Raw genomic sequence first — 20,865 nt, 5'->3', positions numbered from 1 at the left:
GTCATAAAACATATCTGAGATATGTGGGGTGAGTTTGTGTTGAGAGTCATGTATTTGGGGAAAAAAATATAAACATACAGGGTATATTCTGATTGACTTCCTAGTTTCATGTCACCACTCTAACAACCTCGTGCTGCAACTATGCATATCCTAGAATATAAACATGCTTCCCTTTTCACTAGCAAAACTCACATTCCTCAGCTGCCTTGGGGATCAAAACTACCTGGATTTGCTGCTGCTATTTGTTATCCAAAGCAAGGACATTCTGAGTTGGCACCTCATGACTCTCTATTGTGCTCCTGCTTTAGCATGTGACTGCTTGCTGGACGCTGGGGACAATTTGGCTATTCACACAGCCCTGCCATGGAGGCCTTGCTGCTCATTCTGCACATTGATCTTTTCAAACAATCAAATCCATAGATGTCAAGGCCAGGGATTTGGAAAGGGTGAAGCAAAGATCTATTTGGTAGCTTAATATTCTCGGTAAGGCAGCTGCCAGTCAAAGTGCATAATGAAAGCTCTGCACTTATATTTTAATAGAAAGAGCTGTGATTGCAGCTGGGATCACAGCTAGAGTGGTTGTTGGTTTTCTGTTCAGCTGCTGAAGTCTCCTTAAGGCAGCCACGACCACCAGCTTGCCTGGTGTAAATGCTAATGAGTCTTGCGGGGCAATCTCTAAAGTGAGAATAAAATCACAATTTAACTTCTGTAATGCAGAGCAATCTGTGCAGGTGGGTGTATTTTGATATACAAACAGAAGGAAGATTCCACAGCTGCACAAAGGTGCTGGGGTGCATCCAGAGAAGGACAAAAGCTGGTGAAGGGTCTGGAGCACAAGTCTTGTGAGGAATGGCTGAGGAAGCTGGGGTAGTTCAACCTGGAGAAAAGGAGGCTCAGAGGTGATCTGATCACTCTCTACCGCTACCTGAAAGGAGGCTGTAGCCAGGTGGAAATCTGCCTCTTGCCCCAGGCAATCAGCAACAGGACAAGAGGACACAGTCTTAAAATATGCTCGGGGTAGTTTAGTTTACACATTAAGAACTTTTTCACTGAAAAGGGGATTAGATGTGGGAATAGGATGCACAGAGAGGTGGTTGAGTCACCTTCGATGGGAGTGTTTAAGCAAAGATTGGATTTGGCACTTAGGACTATAGTCTAGTTAACAAGCTGGTGTTTGGTCATAGGTTGGACTGATAACCTCAGAGATCTTATCCAACCTAACTGATTCTGTGAACCGGATCTCTTCAGTGGTAGCTAGCTACATTCTGACCCTCGCACCAGCGACAGGCAGCAGGTTGGCTGTGCCTCTCCGCACCGAGCCGGTGCCATGTGGTGTCAGCCAGCACAAGCCCAGGTGCAGCAGCACCGGGACCAGGACTGAGCCGGTGAGGGTCTGACCGAGGGGCAGGCTTGGGGCGGCTCGCCTATGCGGGGCCGTGCTGCGCTTACCTGTGCTGGGCCGGGCAGGGCCGCGCTCACCTGGGCGGGCCGTGCCACCCTCACCTGCTCCGGCCGGGCCAGGCCAGGCCAGGCCAGGCGGGAGGTGCTCGCTCACCTGGGCGGGCCGTGCCGCCCTCACCTGCTCCGGCCGGGCCGGGCCGGGCCGGGCCAGGCCAGGCGGGAGGTGCTCGCTCACCTGGGCGGGCCGTGCCGCCCTCACCTGCTCCGTGCCGAGCGGGCGGCGCTCGCTCACCTGGGCGGGACGTTCCGCTGAGTGACGGGGGCCGGCCCCGCCCCGCGGGCACGGGCGGTGCCTCCGCTGCCACCCTGGCGCCGGCGGGGGGCGGGTGCCGAGCCGAGCCGAGGCAAGCCAAGCCAAGCCAAGCCGAGCCAAGCCAAATCTAGCCGAACAGAGTCGAGGCAGCCGCGACGGGCGCTGGGCCGCCATGGAGCCCTCGAGGGACCAAGGTAGGGTGCGGGGCGGGCGCTGCCGCTGCACCCCGGGCGGGTGGCGGCGCTGGCGCGGGGGGACGGCGGTGGCTCTCGCAGCCCTTCGCTGCTCGGGCCGGACCTGCCTTGCCCTGTGCGGAAGGGGCTGCCCTCGGCCTGGACAAGGCTCGGAAATGCGGAACCGGGGCCGGGCGGCGGAGCCCGGGTCGGCTGCCGGGCCCCCCCTGGCCGCGGATGCACGGGCAGCGCATCCCGGCCTTCCCGCGGCGCTTCGCGGGCGGGATAAACTTTCTTTCACCCTGCAGTAAAAGTAAAGCTCTTCCATTTTACGAGTGCGCAACTTTTGATTGACCAGCGCTGTTGGCAGGGTTTGTTCCCTTTTAATTCTGTCCAGCCCGGGCTTGCTCCACAGCTGGCAGCTCCGTTTGCGCAGCTGCCCCTCGGCCCCTGAGCGGCAGCAGGGCTGGCGCCTCTGTGGTGCTTCACCGGTGTGCATTTTGCCTGGGGAAAACAGCCTGACTGTTGTCCTGGCTGCCGTGGCTGCAACACTTCCTTAAAACTTCATGGCTTATTGAAAGCTAAAGACCTTGGGATTGTTTTCCCAAGGGAATAGTTGGTGCCCTGATGAAAACCCATCTGAATGCAGGCCGAGCACGTTCTCTTGCTGTAATAAGCTTGTCCCGCAGAGGTGTGTTACATTTATCCAACCCATCACTTGGAGCCTTTTATATGGTGTGGTAGTGGGCTACATGCAGCTCCTTTCCTCTAGACGAAGTAGGGCAGGCTGGGGTCACTAAGTCACCTGCGGAAAGCTAGCAGGGCTGCTTGGCCCAGCTCGGTGTCTGTGCCCTTGGGCTGATTTCATTCAGGGTTTTCCTGCTTGGCGTGCTCGGGATGGCGGGAAGCGTGCGCTGGTGGCAGCTGGGATGTTGGAGGTGCCCGAGTTGCTGCGAATGTACCCTGTACTCTGCCAGGTGAGCTGGTCCTGGCACCAGCCTTGATTTGCTCCCAATTAAGTGTTTTGAGGATTGTGTAGTACACTTGTACAATTAATGATGCCTTCTGAGTTTATCTGTACCTCCAGAAAAGGTCACAATATCTCTGCCTGACCAGAAGGTAATCTGGTGAGGGTCTGAATTACCTCAGGGAGGCTCCTTCAACCTTTCTGAAGTCTGTGTCAATCTTCAGTGTAAATATAAATCAAAAACAAAAAAAGTAAAAAAGGAAAGAAAACAACCCCCAAGCCCTATTCTTGGGTACCAACAAACAGAATTGTGCCAGAAAATAGCACAACTGTCAGTTCATTCAGAATTTTCATTCCAGTTGCAGGAGCATTAAAACTGATTTCAGTATTTGTCCCAAAGTTCTTAAGGCTCTCCTATAAAAAAGGCAAAGGTCTTTATTGCAACTGCAGGGTCTTGAACAATTTTTGATGGAAAAGGAGAGTAAAATAACATCTTTTGAAAAACTGTAGTGACAGCTCTTTACACTTACTAGAGGCTTGTTTTGCTAATGTACTCATATCTGTAATAAATTGCTTCGTACAAAAAGGGTATTGCGTGTCAGGATGTTTATCAGAATAGTGTACCTAGTATGATGTAAGAGCAAACATGGTGCAACACCTTCTTTCTTTGCTGCCTTTTTGGAGTAATTATGCTGTTTTCTCTACATGGGGAGGTGGAGTTCTGCAGGTACAGTGGGAAAATCTAGAATAGACAACACACTTGTGCTGGTTAATTAAAGGCTTCTAATACCCTGCCAATTAGACTTCAAAGGCCACCTTTCTTGATGAACTGGAAACCGCTTGATGATACAATATTATTATACGCTAAAGCCAACATATGTGGTTAAAGTCCAGGCCATCAGGTCTTGTCTCTAGGGCCAGCTTAAACATTTTGGATTGTCTTTTCCAACCAGAAATTAATTAGTTTAAAATTGTGAGTCACAGGTTGCACACTTTGTTGTTATGGTGACAGTTTTCTCAGTGGTAGTTAGGAGGTAGGAAGAAAATCTAGGTTGTGGTTAAGACTTCAGCCAAACTAGACAAGGCTGGTGCTCCAGGTATAGAATGTGCTTGAGTCTCTCCTTTCTCTTGAGCAGTCAGGTTTGGCAGCAGTCCTTAAAAGTTGTTCCTAGCCTACCAGCAGCAGCATCAGAATCACTGAGCAACTTTTCACTTGAAGTGACTTTGTTTTTAGCACAGGGATATTTGGACTGGCTGGATGGCTCCATGTGATTCTTGGTGCACTCCAACAGCTTTGGAAATAGGGCTCGAAGCGCTCAGAATCTCTAGCTCTGTGATTACAGGCACCAAAGCAGCAGTGTCAGCTCAAGCCAAATGGATATAATATTATTCTGAGATGAGGAGTCCCTTGTTCTGTTGCTTTTCTTTAACTTCTTGTGAACAAAAATCTGATTCACTGTATGGACTTAGTTGCTGAATAGATTAACAACAGCAGTTGTGCTTTCACAAATATGCTGCTGTCCCCTCTTCCTTCCTCCTCCCACCCCAAAAAAAACCCAGACAATCAAACCACAACCACACCTGATTTTGCTTGCAAAAAGAGTCTCTCTCTGACTTGCCACTGTTTCTGCTAGTGCTGATAGAGTTTATCAGTGGAAAAATAAAGATGAAGCTGCCACTCCAGTGAAAGCAGTGTTCTGAATGGGGAGATTGTGCCACTGAGCAGTCTCACAAACACATGCACCACAGCACAGTTATCTGGTAATGATACATCTCCAATGTTGTGTTCAGGGGTTCCTCTTATGCTTGAGCAATACTTCACTTATGTAACCCAGTGTCTTTCAAAATCTTCAGGCTTTTGTGGTACTTGAAAGGTGTCCCAAAACACTACATGTGATTTCTTGAGAGACTGTGTAAGCCTTTATTTTCCTGGAGCCTTGACTTGCAGTTTTGGAGCTAACAGAATGGACTTCAATATACTTTTTTGTGCAGAAAGAACTTGTTACTGGCAGTAGGACAAGATTTCCCCCATTGTCCCTTCCGACAATGCTTCACCTTTTCCTACTGCTTTATTTGTTTTCTTATCACTAGTACTTGAAGTACTCTAGGTATGATTTTTTTTTCCACTTAATGTGCAATTGTGAAATCAAGCACTTGTAGGTAGATACAAGTGGACAGTTGTTTTAGGAACTGCAAGCTAAGAATAATTTCACTGAGCTGAGTGTCTGTAACAGTGACTTGAAGATGACAGAAATAGCAGAAGACTTACATGAGTAGGTCCCTTGAACAGCAGCAATTTAATTTCTTTTGAATGAAAACTGTATTGGTGGGGAAAATCTTGTTCTGACTCAGGCTGAGGGTCCTGACTTGGGGTGGGATTACATTGTTATTTGGGGACATTGCTGTCCTCCTCTCTCAGCCAGTGAGGTACAGAAATGTGGGGGATCAGTGTGCTCCATTGGAGGGATGCTGGAGCAGCTGATGCACAGCTGTTGGGTGGGCAGCTGGAGGCTGGAGCAGTGTCAGCTGTTCCTGCCTCTTTGCAGTGCTTGAACATTGAAGGGTAACTTGAACTCTTCATTCCTACTCACACCCACTTGAGTAGGATGTGAAGTAGGGGGCCAGGCCAATGCTCAAAGTGTGGAAAGAATCTGTTCCTTGTGGTATGCATGGATCTTTTTCCCTGTTCCCTACAATGAAGGCTGTCCCAAGCAGTCAATGCAGTCCTTCGCTCAGGCAGAGCAAGGTCTGCTCTCAGAACTTTTGGTGCAGGGAAAGCTTAGCTAAGGAGCTATGTCCTTTGATCCTCCAATGAGGCCAAGCTGTAACTGCTTGGGGCTTTTAAAATCCAACATAAAACTGATGCAGTTCCTTTTTGTTGCAGTTTCCCACACTTTGAAGCAGCCCACGGGTTCCCCCTTTCTTCCACTGTGAATGCTCACCAAAGCAATGGGAGGCCTTGGAGGCTCAGGCTGACATTTCTGGCCTAAAATAAAACACTGCATTTTGGCTTAGGTTTAAGAATGTGCTGGTGGAGGCTGAACAAGTGCCTTGCTCTGCTTGATCGGGATGCTTTGTGGGTAAAGTGGGAACAGCTGGTTTTCATGGTTGGCTGAAGGTTGGCTGCCATGTATTAACACCTCTCCTGGCCTGGACACTAGTGCTGTTGAGCTGCTATGAACTGTGCTTGGAGGCTGCAGAGCACAGCCCCTTCCATCTGCAGGGGCTGTCAGTAATCACATACTTCACTAGTCTGCCTTGGCAATGTTATCTTTATTCATTTTTATGTCATTCGTATCTCTATTCATACTCCTGTCTTGTATGTACATTTTTCCCCTTGTCTTCTGAATACAGCAGCCTTTGACTAACAACTTCTGCTTTATGAGCCAGATGTCAGTATAGTCCCAGGAGGAGCTGGATGATAAGGGAAGTGGGTGCTGGGGCTTCTGATGCTTTCTACCATGCACTGACCCAACTGAATGGCATCCTAAAATCTACATTGGCTGACTTGAGTGTTGTAAAGGCTGGGAAGGCTTTGTCCTTTTTCTTCACAACTGTCTGCTCCTTTAAGAGGAAGATGTCCTGGCAGTTTTTATTGGCAGGAAGTCTCTCAGCCAGTATAGAGAAGTCTTGCAGGAAGACAAGGGACTAGATTTGCCATGTAAAATCAGTGAGCTGTTTGTGGATTGCTGGTTCCTGAGGGTGCTGGACATTGCTGAAGGTAAGGGAGGATATCTGCTGTATCTGTTCAAAAAGTGATGTTTCCATGGCAGCAGATATAGTGCAGGGAGTGTTCTTGAAAGCAAATGTTTCTTGACCAATATTCAAAAGAAAATAACCCAAACTTCTCCTTCTTAATTTAATAAGAGAGAGCAACAGTGTCATTTGCTGAGCTCTGTACAGCAGACACCTGAGATGGGTGTGGGGTTTTTGTGCTTTTACAAGATGCTCACCTCCAGGTAGGAGAATGATGACCCCACTGTTGCCTCCACTGGAGTCTTTGTAATATGGACATTTCTGATTTGAGTTTTGCTGTATGGAGGAGGGGAGGTGTTTACTCTTGTTCTTTTAATATCCTGCAGTGAGTAAGCAGTAAAATGTCAAACAAAGGGTGACTGAAAGGGAAAGCAAGCATTAAGTGAGATTAAGCACTAAATTGAAATGCTCTTGTTCAGCCGACAGTGTCACTCTGTGTCAGCTTCAATTTAAGACTCCAGAGGGACAGCTTTCTCTCCTGTTAAATGTGGAAAGTGTCTTCATATTGCTCATATTTGGGGGGGTTAGCCAGAGTAATTGGGTACTTTCACTCAAAAACCTTGTATTGGAGTATAGGCTTTCTACTGCAAGCCTCCTTTGAAAAGGGCTGCATTAACAGACCAGCTGTCCAGAACTTTCTAATCTGGATCTCTCCTGAGGGTTCAATGTCACTCCTGCCATTTCCTCTTACTTGTCTTCCTCCTTTTCCTCTGCCTCTGGTTAAAGGAACAGAAGTGAAAGAATAAATAGCTGTGTGTTGGCTTTGGCTGTTTGGCAGGATGATACTGTGAGTCAGGTTCACTGGTCTGAAGTACCCTTGCACTGCTATAAGAACACTTATTTCTGGCAGAGGTATAGATGGCTATATGGATTTTCTGCTAGTGCAGCTACAAATGATGGCAATCAGCTGCAGGAGTCTGCAGCCACTTGTCCCTGGGTGGGATAGGGGGAGCACCACAGCATTGGCTTCCTGCAAATGCTGTTGTGTGGAAAAATGCTTATTGTGCTGTTGCTTGCTCTTGAACAGAAAGGGGTGGATTGATGCTATCTAGATAGAAACCAGCACTACTACTGTGGTGTGAGTGCTGTCACTGAAAGAGGCAGCTTTCTGTTTTGCAATCTGACTTGTCTATTCCAGAGTATGAGAGCAGAGCAATAAGTGTCCTTGGATGCTGGCTGACAGTGGAGTAGCCCAGCAAATCCTGCCTTGGCCAAGCTTGGAATGCTCCCTTTTCTGCAGGACTGAGGTCTGTAGGAATGTGCTGTGACACGTGTGGTTTGGAGTGACAAGCTTCTGAACTGCCCCGCTCCAGCTTGTAGCCTCCCAGCAGAACAACAAATGTGTGCTGTGCTTAAAAACTTTGTAGATAAAGAGGAAGCACACTTCGTGTGTGTACATGGGAAGAAAACCTGTTTATTGTTAGTATAATTGAAATTGTAGCAATCTAATTCAACAATTCGTTTATAAAAATACTACTCTGCAGATTAAGTCTTAATAATAATAAAGCTAACATACAAACTTAGTTTCTGCACTTTTTGTTCAATGGTTTACTCATCCTACCCCTGGTATCTGAGGCTGGTATTATCATTTTGGTGGTGGCAGGGGTATTAGAGCAAGTTGTCATATTGTGACTCCTTTTTGGGGAGGAATGGGATGGTGGTGGTTTCTTCCTCATTGTAGGGTTCACTGGAATCCTCCTGTTGTGTTTGCTTTTTACACATCTGCTGTTTCCTTCATGGTTTGCAAACTCTGTGTTTCATCTAATTCCATTATATAAAGTGCGTTTTATATATGCTAGATATTATTCCTTTGCTCTCTGTTATCTCTAAAATAATTTTGTCTAACTGCACCTCTCCACTGGTGACTGATGACTTTCTTACAACTGTGGGGTCTCCATTGTCAACACCGTGCTCTCTTGTATCGTGCCTGCATTCTCACATTCTGTGTCTCTACTCTGAGACACACCAAGTAAAACGGGGCCACAAGCGAATTAAGAAGGGTAGAGAGAGTAAGGCTTACAAGTCTCCAGTCCTGGGGCCTTGCAAGCTTGGCTCAGAGCTTATATCCTGTCACTAGCAATGGCAGTGTTATACTGTGGAGTAACCAAGAGGCTGGCGAGCGCCTGAAGCTTGCTGGGGGTGGTGGGTTAGGCAGGCAGAGGCAGAAGAGCAGGTGTTTTTCCTGTTTTGCTTTCCCTTGTCTAGCAGCTAGAGGGAAGTGATGCTTCATTAGAACCCCCTAACCCCCAGAGAGAGATGAGAAGATGTGCCAAGGGAGGCAACCTTGCCTGGAGTTGGTGTTTTCAGACAAATGCTCCTCCTGTGGTTTGCTAGGATTGGAGCCCATGTGTGTTAGTGATGTTGGTTCACAAGTAAAACCTCAAAAAGGTTGAAAACAAAGCTTTGTAAGAAATGTTTTTTAACTGCTCCTTAGCCTGGCAAAGCTGTATATTTCAGTTGTGAGCACTGAGGATGTTATTTTTGTCTGTTTTGCATTGTTTACTTTTTGCCTAAAGTATTTTAATTAAACTACTAGCAGGGGTCCCAAGATCAGCAAGAAGTGATCCTACTCATCTTTGTCTGTTCTCTACCTAAATGCCTATCACATAATGACATTAGAAAGTCTTGATTAATTTGATCAGGATAGCAGAATTTAAATTAAACTCCCCTTATGCATCTACTTGAGCTGTCTCTGTCTGATGTTCATTGCAGTGTTCTACAGCAATCCAGTCCCTGGGAATAACATATAGTAGTGGACATCTGCAGCTGCTGCCAGGATGGGCTGCCTTTGAAGAAGGCCATTTCACTGAACTCGCATCTTCTCATACCCTGTAGTCCCTGCAGGAGTATATCAGAGTCCTGATGTGTCCCCTGCTTTTCCTCATACGGGTTCCCAGTGATGGAGCTGTACAGGGACTTGCCTATGAGCATCTTTAAATAAGCTGTCCTTTAAGAAGGAACCAGTACTTCCTACTCCAAAGAAGGGTCAGGGTTATGAAATGGGCACAGCTCCCACTGGCTAGAATGCACCTTGCTCTCTGGAGTCTGTATTGTTATGCAGAAGAGAAATCCCTTCAGCTCATCTCAAAAGTGTTTTGCCTACATCTGAGGAGTCTTGAGAAGCAGGCTGAAGGCAGAGCAGAAAGCCCCCAGATCAATCACTGTTTTTAACTTGCTGACTGCTCAGAGGGCTTTGATTATTGCTGGCAGAGGTTAGTTCTGTGCCTGCACACACACAGGCCCTTGTGTGCAGGCTGTTTCCATAGCACCAAAAAAATCTGCGCCACGCAGTCCCTGAAGAGGCTTGGCTGAGCAGCTGACGTGGATTCAGAGATGAGGAGCATCAGAAGTAGTACCAGCCTAGGGATGGGGTGGGAATGGAGCCTGATTTAAATATTGACTTTTCTGTTGCCAGATGTCACTGTCTTGGCAGAAGTAAAACAGGCTGTTTTACTGCAATGTGCTTTGCTTGGAGCTATGAGCTCTTAAAAGCACCATTCATGCTCTGTTTAGTCTTCTCAGCAAGCTGCTTGCAAGAGTTTGTTCTTGAGTGAAAGGAAAGACCTGAAATGACTTCTTGTCTTTCTCTCAAGACTGCTCTGGTGCCTGCATGGCAGGTATGTTTTACCATTTTGTGCCTTGAGTTGTTACAAGCCTTTTTGTCTGTTGCTGAGTGGACTCTACAGGTGCTGTGCAGCTCTGGTATCCCAGGTATGTTGTGTATGGGCCCTCAAGAAAGGGATGAGTCTGCCTGCTGTGTTCAGAGCATTGCCATGTGATCTGTCGCCACCTGTGGAGACACTTGAAGGAATAGGGAACAGAAGTTCCTGTACAAGAACCCAAAGAGAACTGTCTGGACATCTGAAGAAGGTCACACCCCCAGCTTGCTGTTGTCTGAAATGGCAAACTGGTGTTGTGCTGCTGTTTGCCAAGCAGGTATTCATCCCTGATCTTCTTGTTGGGCAAAACTGAGCACATTGTGGTCAGGCTCCCTACTTCGTCCGGGGCTCAGGCCACAGTTGGGTCCCTGCACACTATCTTTTTCCAACAACTCCTGGTCTAGGGTGTGTGGGGACCTCAGCCCCAAGCTTGGGCTGGGGGGACGCATCCTAAACCCCGATTTAGGATGTGCTGGGGGGATCCTGTGTGTCATAATTGTTTATGTATGCCACAAACTCTACTGCACTTCTTGCTGGCTTCTACTGTAATATGATTTAAGTGCAGTAATTGGGGAGGAGGGGAAGACTCTGAAACATTACTCTTATTTTTTCCAGTAAAGCAGTCCTTAACTGCAGTAAAGATGTTTTTTAGATACCCACTCTAAACCTCCTTGCCTGAAAACTCTGATGAAGGAATAAACAGCTACCATTTAAATAACTGTTTATAGCAATCAGTCTTAAATACTAGCCTTCCCTAAAATACATTTCACTTTCTTAGTGTACTTCTTATAAATGCTGAGGTACAACAGAGACACCTGTCTGTACTTTGTGAACTGCCACTTGAGCTTTGTACATCGATCTTGTTAACATGTGATGTAGCAGAACTAGTGTGGACACTAAGCAGGTAGTAGTATGCTTCAGAAAAGCAAAATGCAGTGGCTGAATGTCTCTTTGAATATAGTCTAATTTTTAGATGCAAACAAATCTTGCTTTCCTGCCATTCAGGTTAATCTTTAAATACTCTGACAACTTAGTTATTTTTTATTTTTTGGAGGAATCTCTGATTATCATTTGGGGAAAAATTTGGTTTTGGACTGTGGTGTCTCCAACAGTTGACTGTTTCCAAAGAAATCTATTTACTGCAAATGCACTGTTGATTACCCAGTTTCAGTAATCAGTGCTGATACTCAATATAAACTTGTTTAATTATGTTTAATACCAAAGGGGGGGAAAGCCAGCAGCTAATCAGGTGTGTAACAAGTGCCAGAGAGGTGCTGCATGTATTGCAGGATGTGGTCACTGTGTGCTGAGCTGCACTAACTGCCCACTGATTGGGTTGGTTGGACAACACAGAACACTTCTGTAAAGAAGCAGGAGTTTCATGGTGTTGCTGGTGTACATATGGGGATCCTTTCAAGTTCCAATGTGGTTTTGAGGACTCAGTTTTAAGAGTCCAGCAATTCTGCAGGGAAGGTGGTTGGTGCTCTCAGAGTACAGGTGCAACGGTAGGCAAGCCTTCTGCCTACTGCACCCCTCTGTATGCATTGCTTAAAACACGAACTTCTGAGCTGCAAATTGTTCACACTCTTAAGTGTGTAATTTGTTCCCATAAATTATTCTGGGTTAAGGCAACCTGTGGTATCATTACAGGCTGAGGAATGAAGGGATTGAGAGCAGCCCTGCAGAGAGGGGCTTAGACTGGTGATGGTGTTTGAGAAGCTGGACATGAGTGTACAGTGTGCACCTGCAGCCCAGAAAGCCATAACACATCCTGGGCCTCGTCAAAAGCTGCAGCGGCCCACCAGTCAAGGGAGGTGATTCTGCCCCTCTTCTTGGATCTCATGGGATCCCACCTGGAGTGTTGTGTCTAGTTCTGTGGTCCCTAGAACAGGAAAAACTTGGACCTGTTAAAGCAGGTTCAAAGGAGGGCCGTGAAAATCATTGGAGGGATGGGACACCAGTTGTACAAGGAAAGGCTGAGAGGGATGAGCTTGTTCAGCCTGGAGAAAGGAAGGCTCCAGGGAAATCTTATTGCAGCCTTTCAGTAATTAAAGGGGTCTTATAAGAAAGATGGTGACAGACTTTTTAGCGGTGCCTGTTGTGATAGGACAAGGGGTAATGGTTTTAAGATGAAGGAGGGCAGCTTCAGGCTTGATGTAGAGAATTTTTTTACGATGAGGGTGGTGAAATACTGGAACAGGATGCCCGGAGAGGTGATGGATGCTTGATTCCTCAAAACATTGGAGGTTTTTGATGGTCTACTGGACATTTGGAAGATCCAATGGAAACACTGGATGGGGCTCTGAGCAGCCTGATCTAGTTTAAGATGTCCCTAGCAGGGGAACTGGAGCTCCCTTCCAACCCAAACCATTCTATGGTAAGACACACGTACTGACCAAATCTTTGATTGGGAAGCTTACACCACCCTTAAAGGGTATGTGGGGCATCCTGCTTTGCTACCCTTGCATATGAATTGCAGATGAACATGAGTACTATGGTTCTTGAGCAGCGGTGAGCAGGGAGGATTAGTTTCTGCACATTTCTGAGCAGTAGCAAGTGAAACCTGTTGGAGTTGATGCTTTGAAGCTGAGTGGTTTTGATTGCCTTCTGTGCCTGTCACTGTGCAGGTTTTTTGGTATGACAGATTTTTGGAGATTGTATAAGAAGAAAAACAACTTGAGTGTCAGTGGAATCAGCAGAGTGTTGTGCTGAGTACATCAGTCATCTGTGATGAGGAAATGTTTTTGGGTAAATGGCAAAAGGGAGAACTTTACTGGAGTGAACATACAGACTTCTTTAATTCTGCTTCAGCACACTGATACCTTAAGTCTTTAGTATACTTCTGTTTCTTATTTACGATTCAAGCTCAAACTTCACCTTGGTGAATCCCGGAAACATACCTCCCTCCCATCCCCAGTGAAGAGTATTTTCCTATTCAAAAGCAACTTTTGAGAAAGTGAAAATATGAGAAGAGTCATACAAAAGTCAAAGCCAGACCTCTTGTGTTTTGTCAAGAGGAGCTGAGAAGATGTTTTAATATTTTTAGAAGTGAAAACTGATAAATTAAGGATAGAGCAAATGTCAAGTAAAATAACTTCTCTAGTCTTCCTGTTCCAAGGTAATATTACTGGAGAGGCCTTGTTTCCCATTCATGCGAGGTGGTGCCAGCAGCATTTCTGAGGGGTGTGATGGCTTCTTGCACAGTAATATTGCTGTATCACAGCTCCCTGCTACAGGGTACACCTGTGGATTGACAACTGAGGACTAGCAGTATGCAAGGCAGTGTTTCCACTTCCACCTCTTCAATATCCTGGTTAGGTTTTTACCAGAATGAAAAATTGTGGATTGCATTATTCATAGCTGTTTAAGCTCTTTGTTATTCTGACTGGCTTTTTGTTCTGATGGCCAAGCTGTGATATGCCAAACCTGATGTAACAATAACCTGGGTACCAGCTAGAGCAGTCCTTAACCGTAAAGTTTGGAAAGTTTGCCAGGCTAATCTGTTAAGCACAATGGATCCATTAAACTAGGGCATGACCAATACTCAGAATGGCTACGAATATATGTATTTTTTGTTTGACTTTTACAGTTTTGAAATGATCTGTGTGGTGGATTAGCTTGTGCCATAGGGAGTGATGCTAAACTTAGATTTCACATAGCAGTGTAAAGCCTTATTCTTGGAGTTTACACTGATATTTGGTTACAGGTCAAATACTGGGAGGAGGCAATTTGTGGAACAGTGCAGTTCTGGAGCAGCTGCTCACTAAAATCAGTGGAGGCGTCCTTTATTTACCAAAAAAAAAAAAAAAAAAAAAAGCCCAACCACAAATCCCCAACATAAAAACCCACAAACAGCCAAACCCCCATAAAATTAAAAAAAGCCCCAGTCACCCCCTTCCCTTCCTTTCTTTCATTTCCTGTCTGCTTTTAGAGATGAAGCTCAATATCCTTCAAACTTTGGTCCTGTAAACCTGCACTTCTTTCCTCCCCTGTAGTTTCCATCACATCAACTGCACCAGAATCAGAAAAAATGCCTGCCTGACTTTGTGTTCATTAGATAGGTCTTTCCAGTTTCCAGTTTTGTCCACTACTGTATATTTCAGTAAACTGGATGGTTGAACTCATCCTACTTACTTTGCTGTGAAATATAAATGAGGAGCCTGGATGCTTATCTAAGCATGCAGATATTTAGGAAAATTTCCCTTTGTGTGGAATGGACTGGAACACAACTAGATCGTACATAAATATATTAATATTGCTTGGACATCTTGAGAGATTAGTACTTCCATGATCTGAACTTGCTTAGATTGTTAAAAAGGAAATACAGCTTGCCTGTAATGTCACCCAGCAGCAAAAAGTGGCATCTCAAGTCCGAAGTCTGATCTGATGGAAGCAGGTATGCTCGAATCTTCGAGGACCTGGAAGTCCTTTAAAGCTTTATATCTTTTTGTGGAATCATCACTGGACAAACTAGCTCAACCCTTTCCTTTGCCACCTTTAGCTTTTGGAGTGATTAGTGCTTTATGACTGATGGTTCATTTATGTGACAGGAGTATCTCTCTAGGCTAACAGTTTCATTTAATTTACTGTCCTAGTGTGACTTGGAGTAGGGGCAAATGTCTCTTAACAGGATTTATTCAGCTCAAGCAGCATTAAAAGTCAGTCAAGGACATATCAATTGGATAAAATCTCAGAGTACTTATTAATATAATGGCAATTTCAGTAATACTCTAAAGGTAGATGCATTGTCTGCATTATATTAGGAAGAAAAAGCTGGTCAGTGCAGTCGGTTTGTTAGAGAATTGCTGCTGGCTGCTGTATGCACAGTTGCAGGATTCTTCCTCTTATCTCTTAAATGAGATTAAGAGCAGTGCAGAAGTATTCAAGCCCATGTCCTGAGTTTGTCCTATTTGCAGCCCTGGCAAGATGTGCTGAAGTCCTTTAAGCAGTGATAGCAATTGCTCCAAATCAGTTTGGGAGCACTGTAGGAATTGGTGCTGCCCAGTTTGCTGTGCAATTTGGCAGTGTGGGCAAGCAGCAGCCACACTCCATTTGGAACAGGACACTTCAAGCACTACATAGTTGAATGGGTTACTGGTAAAGTGCTGGACTGTAAAGGAATGGGTAATGTGTCTTGTTTGATGTTGCAGGATTTATTCTGGGTTTTCAAGTGAGAGATTCCCAGTAATAATGAGCTGCTGCACCACTACACCAGCAGTCTGGTGGTGTTCTTTGTTAGGTCTTACTTTCTTAAGTTCAGGAGGGTGCACTGAAACTCCACAGTGTGAGAAATGTAGATGAATAAGGGTGTGTCTTTATTATGGACTTATCTGCTTGGGGAAAAAAAAACAAAAAACCCAACAGCAGTGTCTACTGTCAGCTTTTAGGTTCCTGATGGACAGGCTGGTTCTCAGAAGGGTTTGTAGCAAAACCCATTACTGGTCTAAAGGTGTGAATTGACTGGTTGAAGAAGGGGGATCAGGAGCAGGCTCTTATGACTGGAGACATTTCTGGGGCATTCATGTCTGTGAATTGATTGTGCACTTTGCTGCTGACTAGGCAGAATTTTTCAGTTTCACAGATACTTCATAGTATGCTCTCAGATAAACCAAGAGCAAAAATGTTAATAGGATTTCTATACAGCTTGCTACTTGCAGTTGCTTGTCTTTGAGAAATGGTACTCTTAAGTTTTATGTAATTACACTAGTTTGACTGCCCAAGTCAAAGTCGTAAACTTACCTAGTCCTGAGAAGGGAAAAAAACGTGGTGGTTTGCCATTATTGCTAAGCTGACCTTTATCATGGATAGCCAAATAAGGTGCCAGGCTACAGGAGTGCACCTTAATCATGCAACCACTAACTTGTGTGTGGTAAAATTAGCAGTGCATCTAGAAAATGTCACTCCTTTTGGTGTTGTGTGCATCCTTTGTGGAAGCCCACACTGAGATTACTGTGCTCTGACTATTTTGGGGAGATGTGTATGGTTGTGCTAGCAATTACTGTGTCCTGAGAGCAGAAGTGAATCTTACAGTGCTTATGAAGGGCAAGCTGACATCTCTAGATGAGCTGACATGTGTTTGGAAGCTTTTGTTTAAGCTTTTTTCTGGACTGAGGAACTTTACTACAGGAACCTGAGAGCATGCACTAGAGAGAGTTACTGGAGGAATAAAGAAAACTGCACTGGAGTGGATGAAAAATAAATTGAGGAGTCTGAGAAGGAAATTCAAAGACTTAACTCGAGCCTAGTTTCCTTGGGCTCTGTACAATTGATAAAGGGTTAAAGGAGGAGAGGCTCCTGCTGAAAGGGAGCTTTAGCTCAGTGACACTAGTAGTTTATTTTTATTTCTGTACAAGAGTGAACTCTTCCTGCTGCGGGGGCATACATTCACTTCCCTCCTGGAGAAGGAGTGTCAGGGGGAAGTAGATGGCTTTTGTACTTGCCAAGAACTGCTTATGTGTCTGGAGTCAGGCTCAAAAAGTTGCTTGCTCATTCATTTAGTGAGCAAAGTGTAAGCCTGTGTCTTTCATGAAAATACAGGAGACTTTTTTTTTCCTCCTCCCAGAATCTATAAGCTACCTTTTTCCTGCAGCCTCATAACAGAAACCAAAGTAGTTTCTACTGCTGCAAATGCTTTTCCTTTGCTTGTCAGCCATCATAATACTCCTACACACTGGGGAGATGTGCAGAAGTGAAAAGTCTCCCATGAGGTCTCTGTCCATATCTCAGTTTAGAAAGTATGGGAGAAAACGGAACTTTATTCTGTAAGCAAGTAGCTTCACAAGATGAAGGGTAGGCCACAGACCTCCCCTAAAGCAGGGTGCCAGGACCTTTTGTGTCCCTGAAGAAGAGAGGTCCCTGGAGGATCCTTGGAGAATCTGGGGGAGCAGCCTGTGACTTATTACAGCCATGACGCTAATCACAGGATAGTTGAGGTGGGAAGGACCTTTGATCGTTCAATCCTTCTGTTAGGGCAGGGCCACCTGGAGCTGGTTGCCCAGGACCTTATCACAGAATGGTTTGAGTTGGAAGGGACCTTTGAGCTCATCAGTTCAACCCCCAGGCATGGGCAGGTTGAACTAGATCAGGTTGCTCAGCGCCCATCCAGCCTGGCCTCCATCACTTCCAGGGATGGGGTATCTACCACTTCTGGGCAGCCTGCCTCACCACCCTCTGAGAAGAGAATTTCTTACCCTGTAAATTTCTCCTCTTTTAGTTTGAGACTGTTCCTCCTTGTCCTGTCACTGTCTACCTGTGTAAAAAGTTGTTCCTCTTTTACAAGTTCCCTTTAGGTACTGGAAGGCTACAGTGAGGCCTCCCTTGAGTCCTCTTCAGGCTGAACAGCCCCAACTTTCTCAGCCTGTCTTTGTAGGATCTCTCATAGAGAGATCATCTTTGTGACCCTTCTCTGGATCAGGTCTAGCAGGTCAATGCCCTTCTTTGCTGAGAACTTCAGAGCTGGATGCAGTGCTCTAGGTCACTAACCCACCTGAAGGGCAGTGTAGAGATGGGGAGTCACCCGCTGGTCACTCTGCTTTCAGCGCAGCCCAGGATGTGTTTGGCTGTCTGGGCTGTAAGTGCACACTGGTGGCTCATGTCCAGCTTTGTATCCACCCGAGTCCTCCTCTGCTGCTCTCAAGGACTTCTCCCAGCCTGTACTCATATCCGGGATTGCCCCTACTCGGGTGCAGCACCTTGCACTTGGACGTGTTGAACTTGATGACGTTCCCGTGGGCCTACTTCTCAAGTTTCTCCAGGTCCTTCTGGATGGCATCTTGTCCTTCTGTTGTGTCACCTACACAACTCAGCTTTGTGTCGTGTACAAACTTGCTGAACGTGTAGTTGATGCCACTATCTGTGTCATCAATAAAAATATCAAGGACTGGGAATTTTTAATATCTGGCCCACCTTGATGATGATGTCCATATGGCTTCTGAATGTCTTCAAGAATGGATTTTGTGAACTACTAACCCTAAACCCTTGTTGCTTGCATCAAATTGTGTGCTGCTTGGTTGCTTCTGTCTTTCTGCCTTTGACAGTAAATGATGGAATTTCTCTGCTACACCAAAACCAGGCAAAAATTTGGTAATTACATGGTGGGAGCTGCTGTGTGCCACAAGAAATGAAGATTTTGTTGGTATTATTAAGGTCCTGCTAAGACTACAGAGGGTGCTTTTTTGTTGCTTCTTTATTTTTGAATACCACAATATGTAATTCAGCTTAATGTGTAATTGAATTTGCTTTGTTCTTAAAACCTGAGGGTCAATTTCATGGTAGGATCTGGTAACCTGGAGTAGGGATGGTGGACTTTTCTGGAGCTGCTTTTCAGAAATGGAGGCTCTGGGATGCTGCGTTTGTGAGGGAGGCTTTCTTGCTTTAAGATTGCAGAAAAGCAGACTTGTCTCCTGAGAGAGGCTGGGAGTCACTCCAGAGCCACTCAAGTAAAACTTTTAATTAGATTGTGAGGTTACGTACTGAAACTTTGAAACAGCCCCATTTCTGTGTTGCAGTTTTTAATTCCTAACCTTTTCCGGCTACCATCTATCTAGCTTTAGCTCAGCATTGTTTCTTCACTTTTTTGACAGGATCAGTCTCTTGCCTGAGGAGTCTGTAGAGAATGACAGCATAACTGGGATAAGCAGCTGAAGTGAAGTAACTAAATACATTCCTCTAAAATCTACCTGACAGTGTTTTGACTCTATTAATCTCACTTGGAACTGTTCGTCTGTGTTTTCAGGGTTTGATCTGACTTCTCCAAAGTCAGTGCAAACTCTGATCACTGGTTTTGGGGTGCTGCTCTGTCTTTTGGCCTGGACCTTTTCCATAGATAGAAAAGCTTTTCAGCTGTGAATGCTGGAGCTGACAAACGTGGCTGCTTTGAGCACTGTTTGAGACACACAACTTTGTCATAAATCAGGGATTTCTGCCTAATCTTCTAAATGCTGAAGCACTTATAAGGTAGTAGAGAATGTGTGCAAATACAGAGAATTTTGTCTGACATGAATGGGTTAAGTATTTTACTGTAGTATCAGCTTGTCTAGTTGCAAAATATGCTGGAGTGTGGATCTACTCCCTCACAAGAGCTCAGGAAATTAGTCTGAGTTTATAATTGGATTGAGAGGAGAGACAAGAACTGCTGCCTTTGCCAAGACATGCATCAACTGTCTGAAGTACTGTGGGCTGAGGCTTTGGTTTAAGAGAGGAGCAATACTGGCAGCCCTGTGATCCCACCTGTAACATTTGGAAGTGTTTATGTTGCAGGGAGGTACATCTTCGAAGAGTTTGTGGCTGTTGGTGGTGGTTTTTTCTTTGGGTTTTTTGTTTGTTTTAATAACAGTAAGTGAAGGCAGCACTTAGGCTAAATAAAATGTTGGAGAAGGTATTCCTGTACAAAGAACTGTACTGAGTGATGCAGTTGTATCAGGCAGAGCTTGTCCAGAGAAAGCATGTGGGGGAGGCTGAAGTACTGAGATTAATATCACAGTATTGAGTTGTACCCTGCTAGAAGACAGCAGATACTTAACCCCTCAAGCTACATTCTGCTGACCATTACTAACAGGGCTGCAGAAGCCTGTGCTCATACTGTTCAGGAATTGCTGTAGCTGTGCAGCTCCATTCACATAATCCACAAATCTCAAGGGACTGAAGGAAATGTCTGCTGTTAAAGGAAGGGGAGAGAGCACACAGTGTGGAAATAGGAGCACTCATGGACAAATTTCTGGCTTGTTTAGTTTTTGGGCTTCTGTCCTATTGCTTCACAGCATCTTTTTCTCTTAATGCGGTTTTAAGGTCTCAAATCAGGTGCTGAAAGGCTTTACTTGTCTGTAAACTGGTAAGACTGAAGATCAAATTGATGCTACAGAATCTAGATTGGCTTAAGATGCTTAAGTAGTTTTATGGCTCTTAAAATGGCTTATGCCATATAAAACTGTTGGAGTAGGGAGAGGAGCCTGACTGTTGCTGCCTGATTGGGATCTTCCTGGGAAAGATGAGGGTGGTAGAAGACCATCTGGCTGGAAGTCTTTGCCCCAGACACTTACTGGAAGGCCTCTTATCAATCTTGCCTCTTAACAGACTGCAGAAGTTGAAATTCAAAGCAAGTATAGGCTGAGAAGGCAACTGAATCTTAACAGGCAACCTTGAAATAAGAGACTGAATATTTTTGCTATGCCCCTAAAGAGCAAGTGCTTCTTGCACTTCTTCCCTCTCTTTGTCAACAGTCTTCCTATCATTTCCCCCAATTTTCTTTTGCTTGCTTGATTAAGTGCTGGAGTCATGATAGCCTTGCCAAAAGTAGGAGCTGTGGTGCACAAGTTTGGCAGCTCTGGGTAATAATCAGGACACAAACACAGGCTGTTCAGTGTGGTGAAGGTGCCTGTATAATAGCAGAATTCAGAGTAGATCTTGTGGATTGGTTATTTGGATAGCTTTGTCCAAAATATTATTTAGATCATATCATAGGGTAGCTTCTGCTTTCCTCCTATCCTGAGGCTTGAGTGGTAGCCTTTCTTGATTTTATCTGTTTGTATTAAGCACTACTGAATACCTCGCTTGGTTTCTTCAAAGCCCAGAGATGGTACTCATTCATACTTCATCAGG

At 45.3% G+C, this 20,865-nt stretch overlaps 1 protein-coding gene across 1 annotated transcript in view; it reads left to right on the top strand.

The window, feature by feature from the left end:
* The first annotated feature begins 1,840 nt into the window (after positions 1-1,840).
* The window catches only part of TPD52 (tumor protein D52), a 121,445-nt gene continuing 102,420 nt past the window's right edge, over positions 1,841-20,865 (top strand). The window contains exon 1 of the mRNA XM_062489803.1: positions 1,841-1,908. Within this exon, the coding sequence (XP_062345787.1) occupies positions 1,887-1,908 (22 nt within the window). The 5' untranslated portion in view covers positions 1,841-1,886. The remainder of the gene's footprint in view (positions 1,909-20,865) is intronic.

This window comes from Cinclus cinclus, chromosome 1 (genome assembly GCF_963662255.1).
Source record: "Cinclus cinclus chromosome 1, bCinCin1.1, whole genome shotgun sequence".
Lineage (NCBI taxonomy): Eukaryota > Metazoa > Chordata > Aves > Passeriformes > Cinclidae > Cinclus > Cinclus cinclus.
Note: the sequence above shows the minus strand (reverse complement) of the source record. Positions and strands in the feature narration are given on the sequence as shown.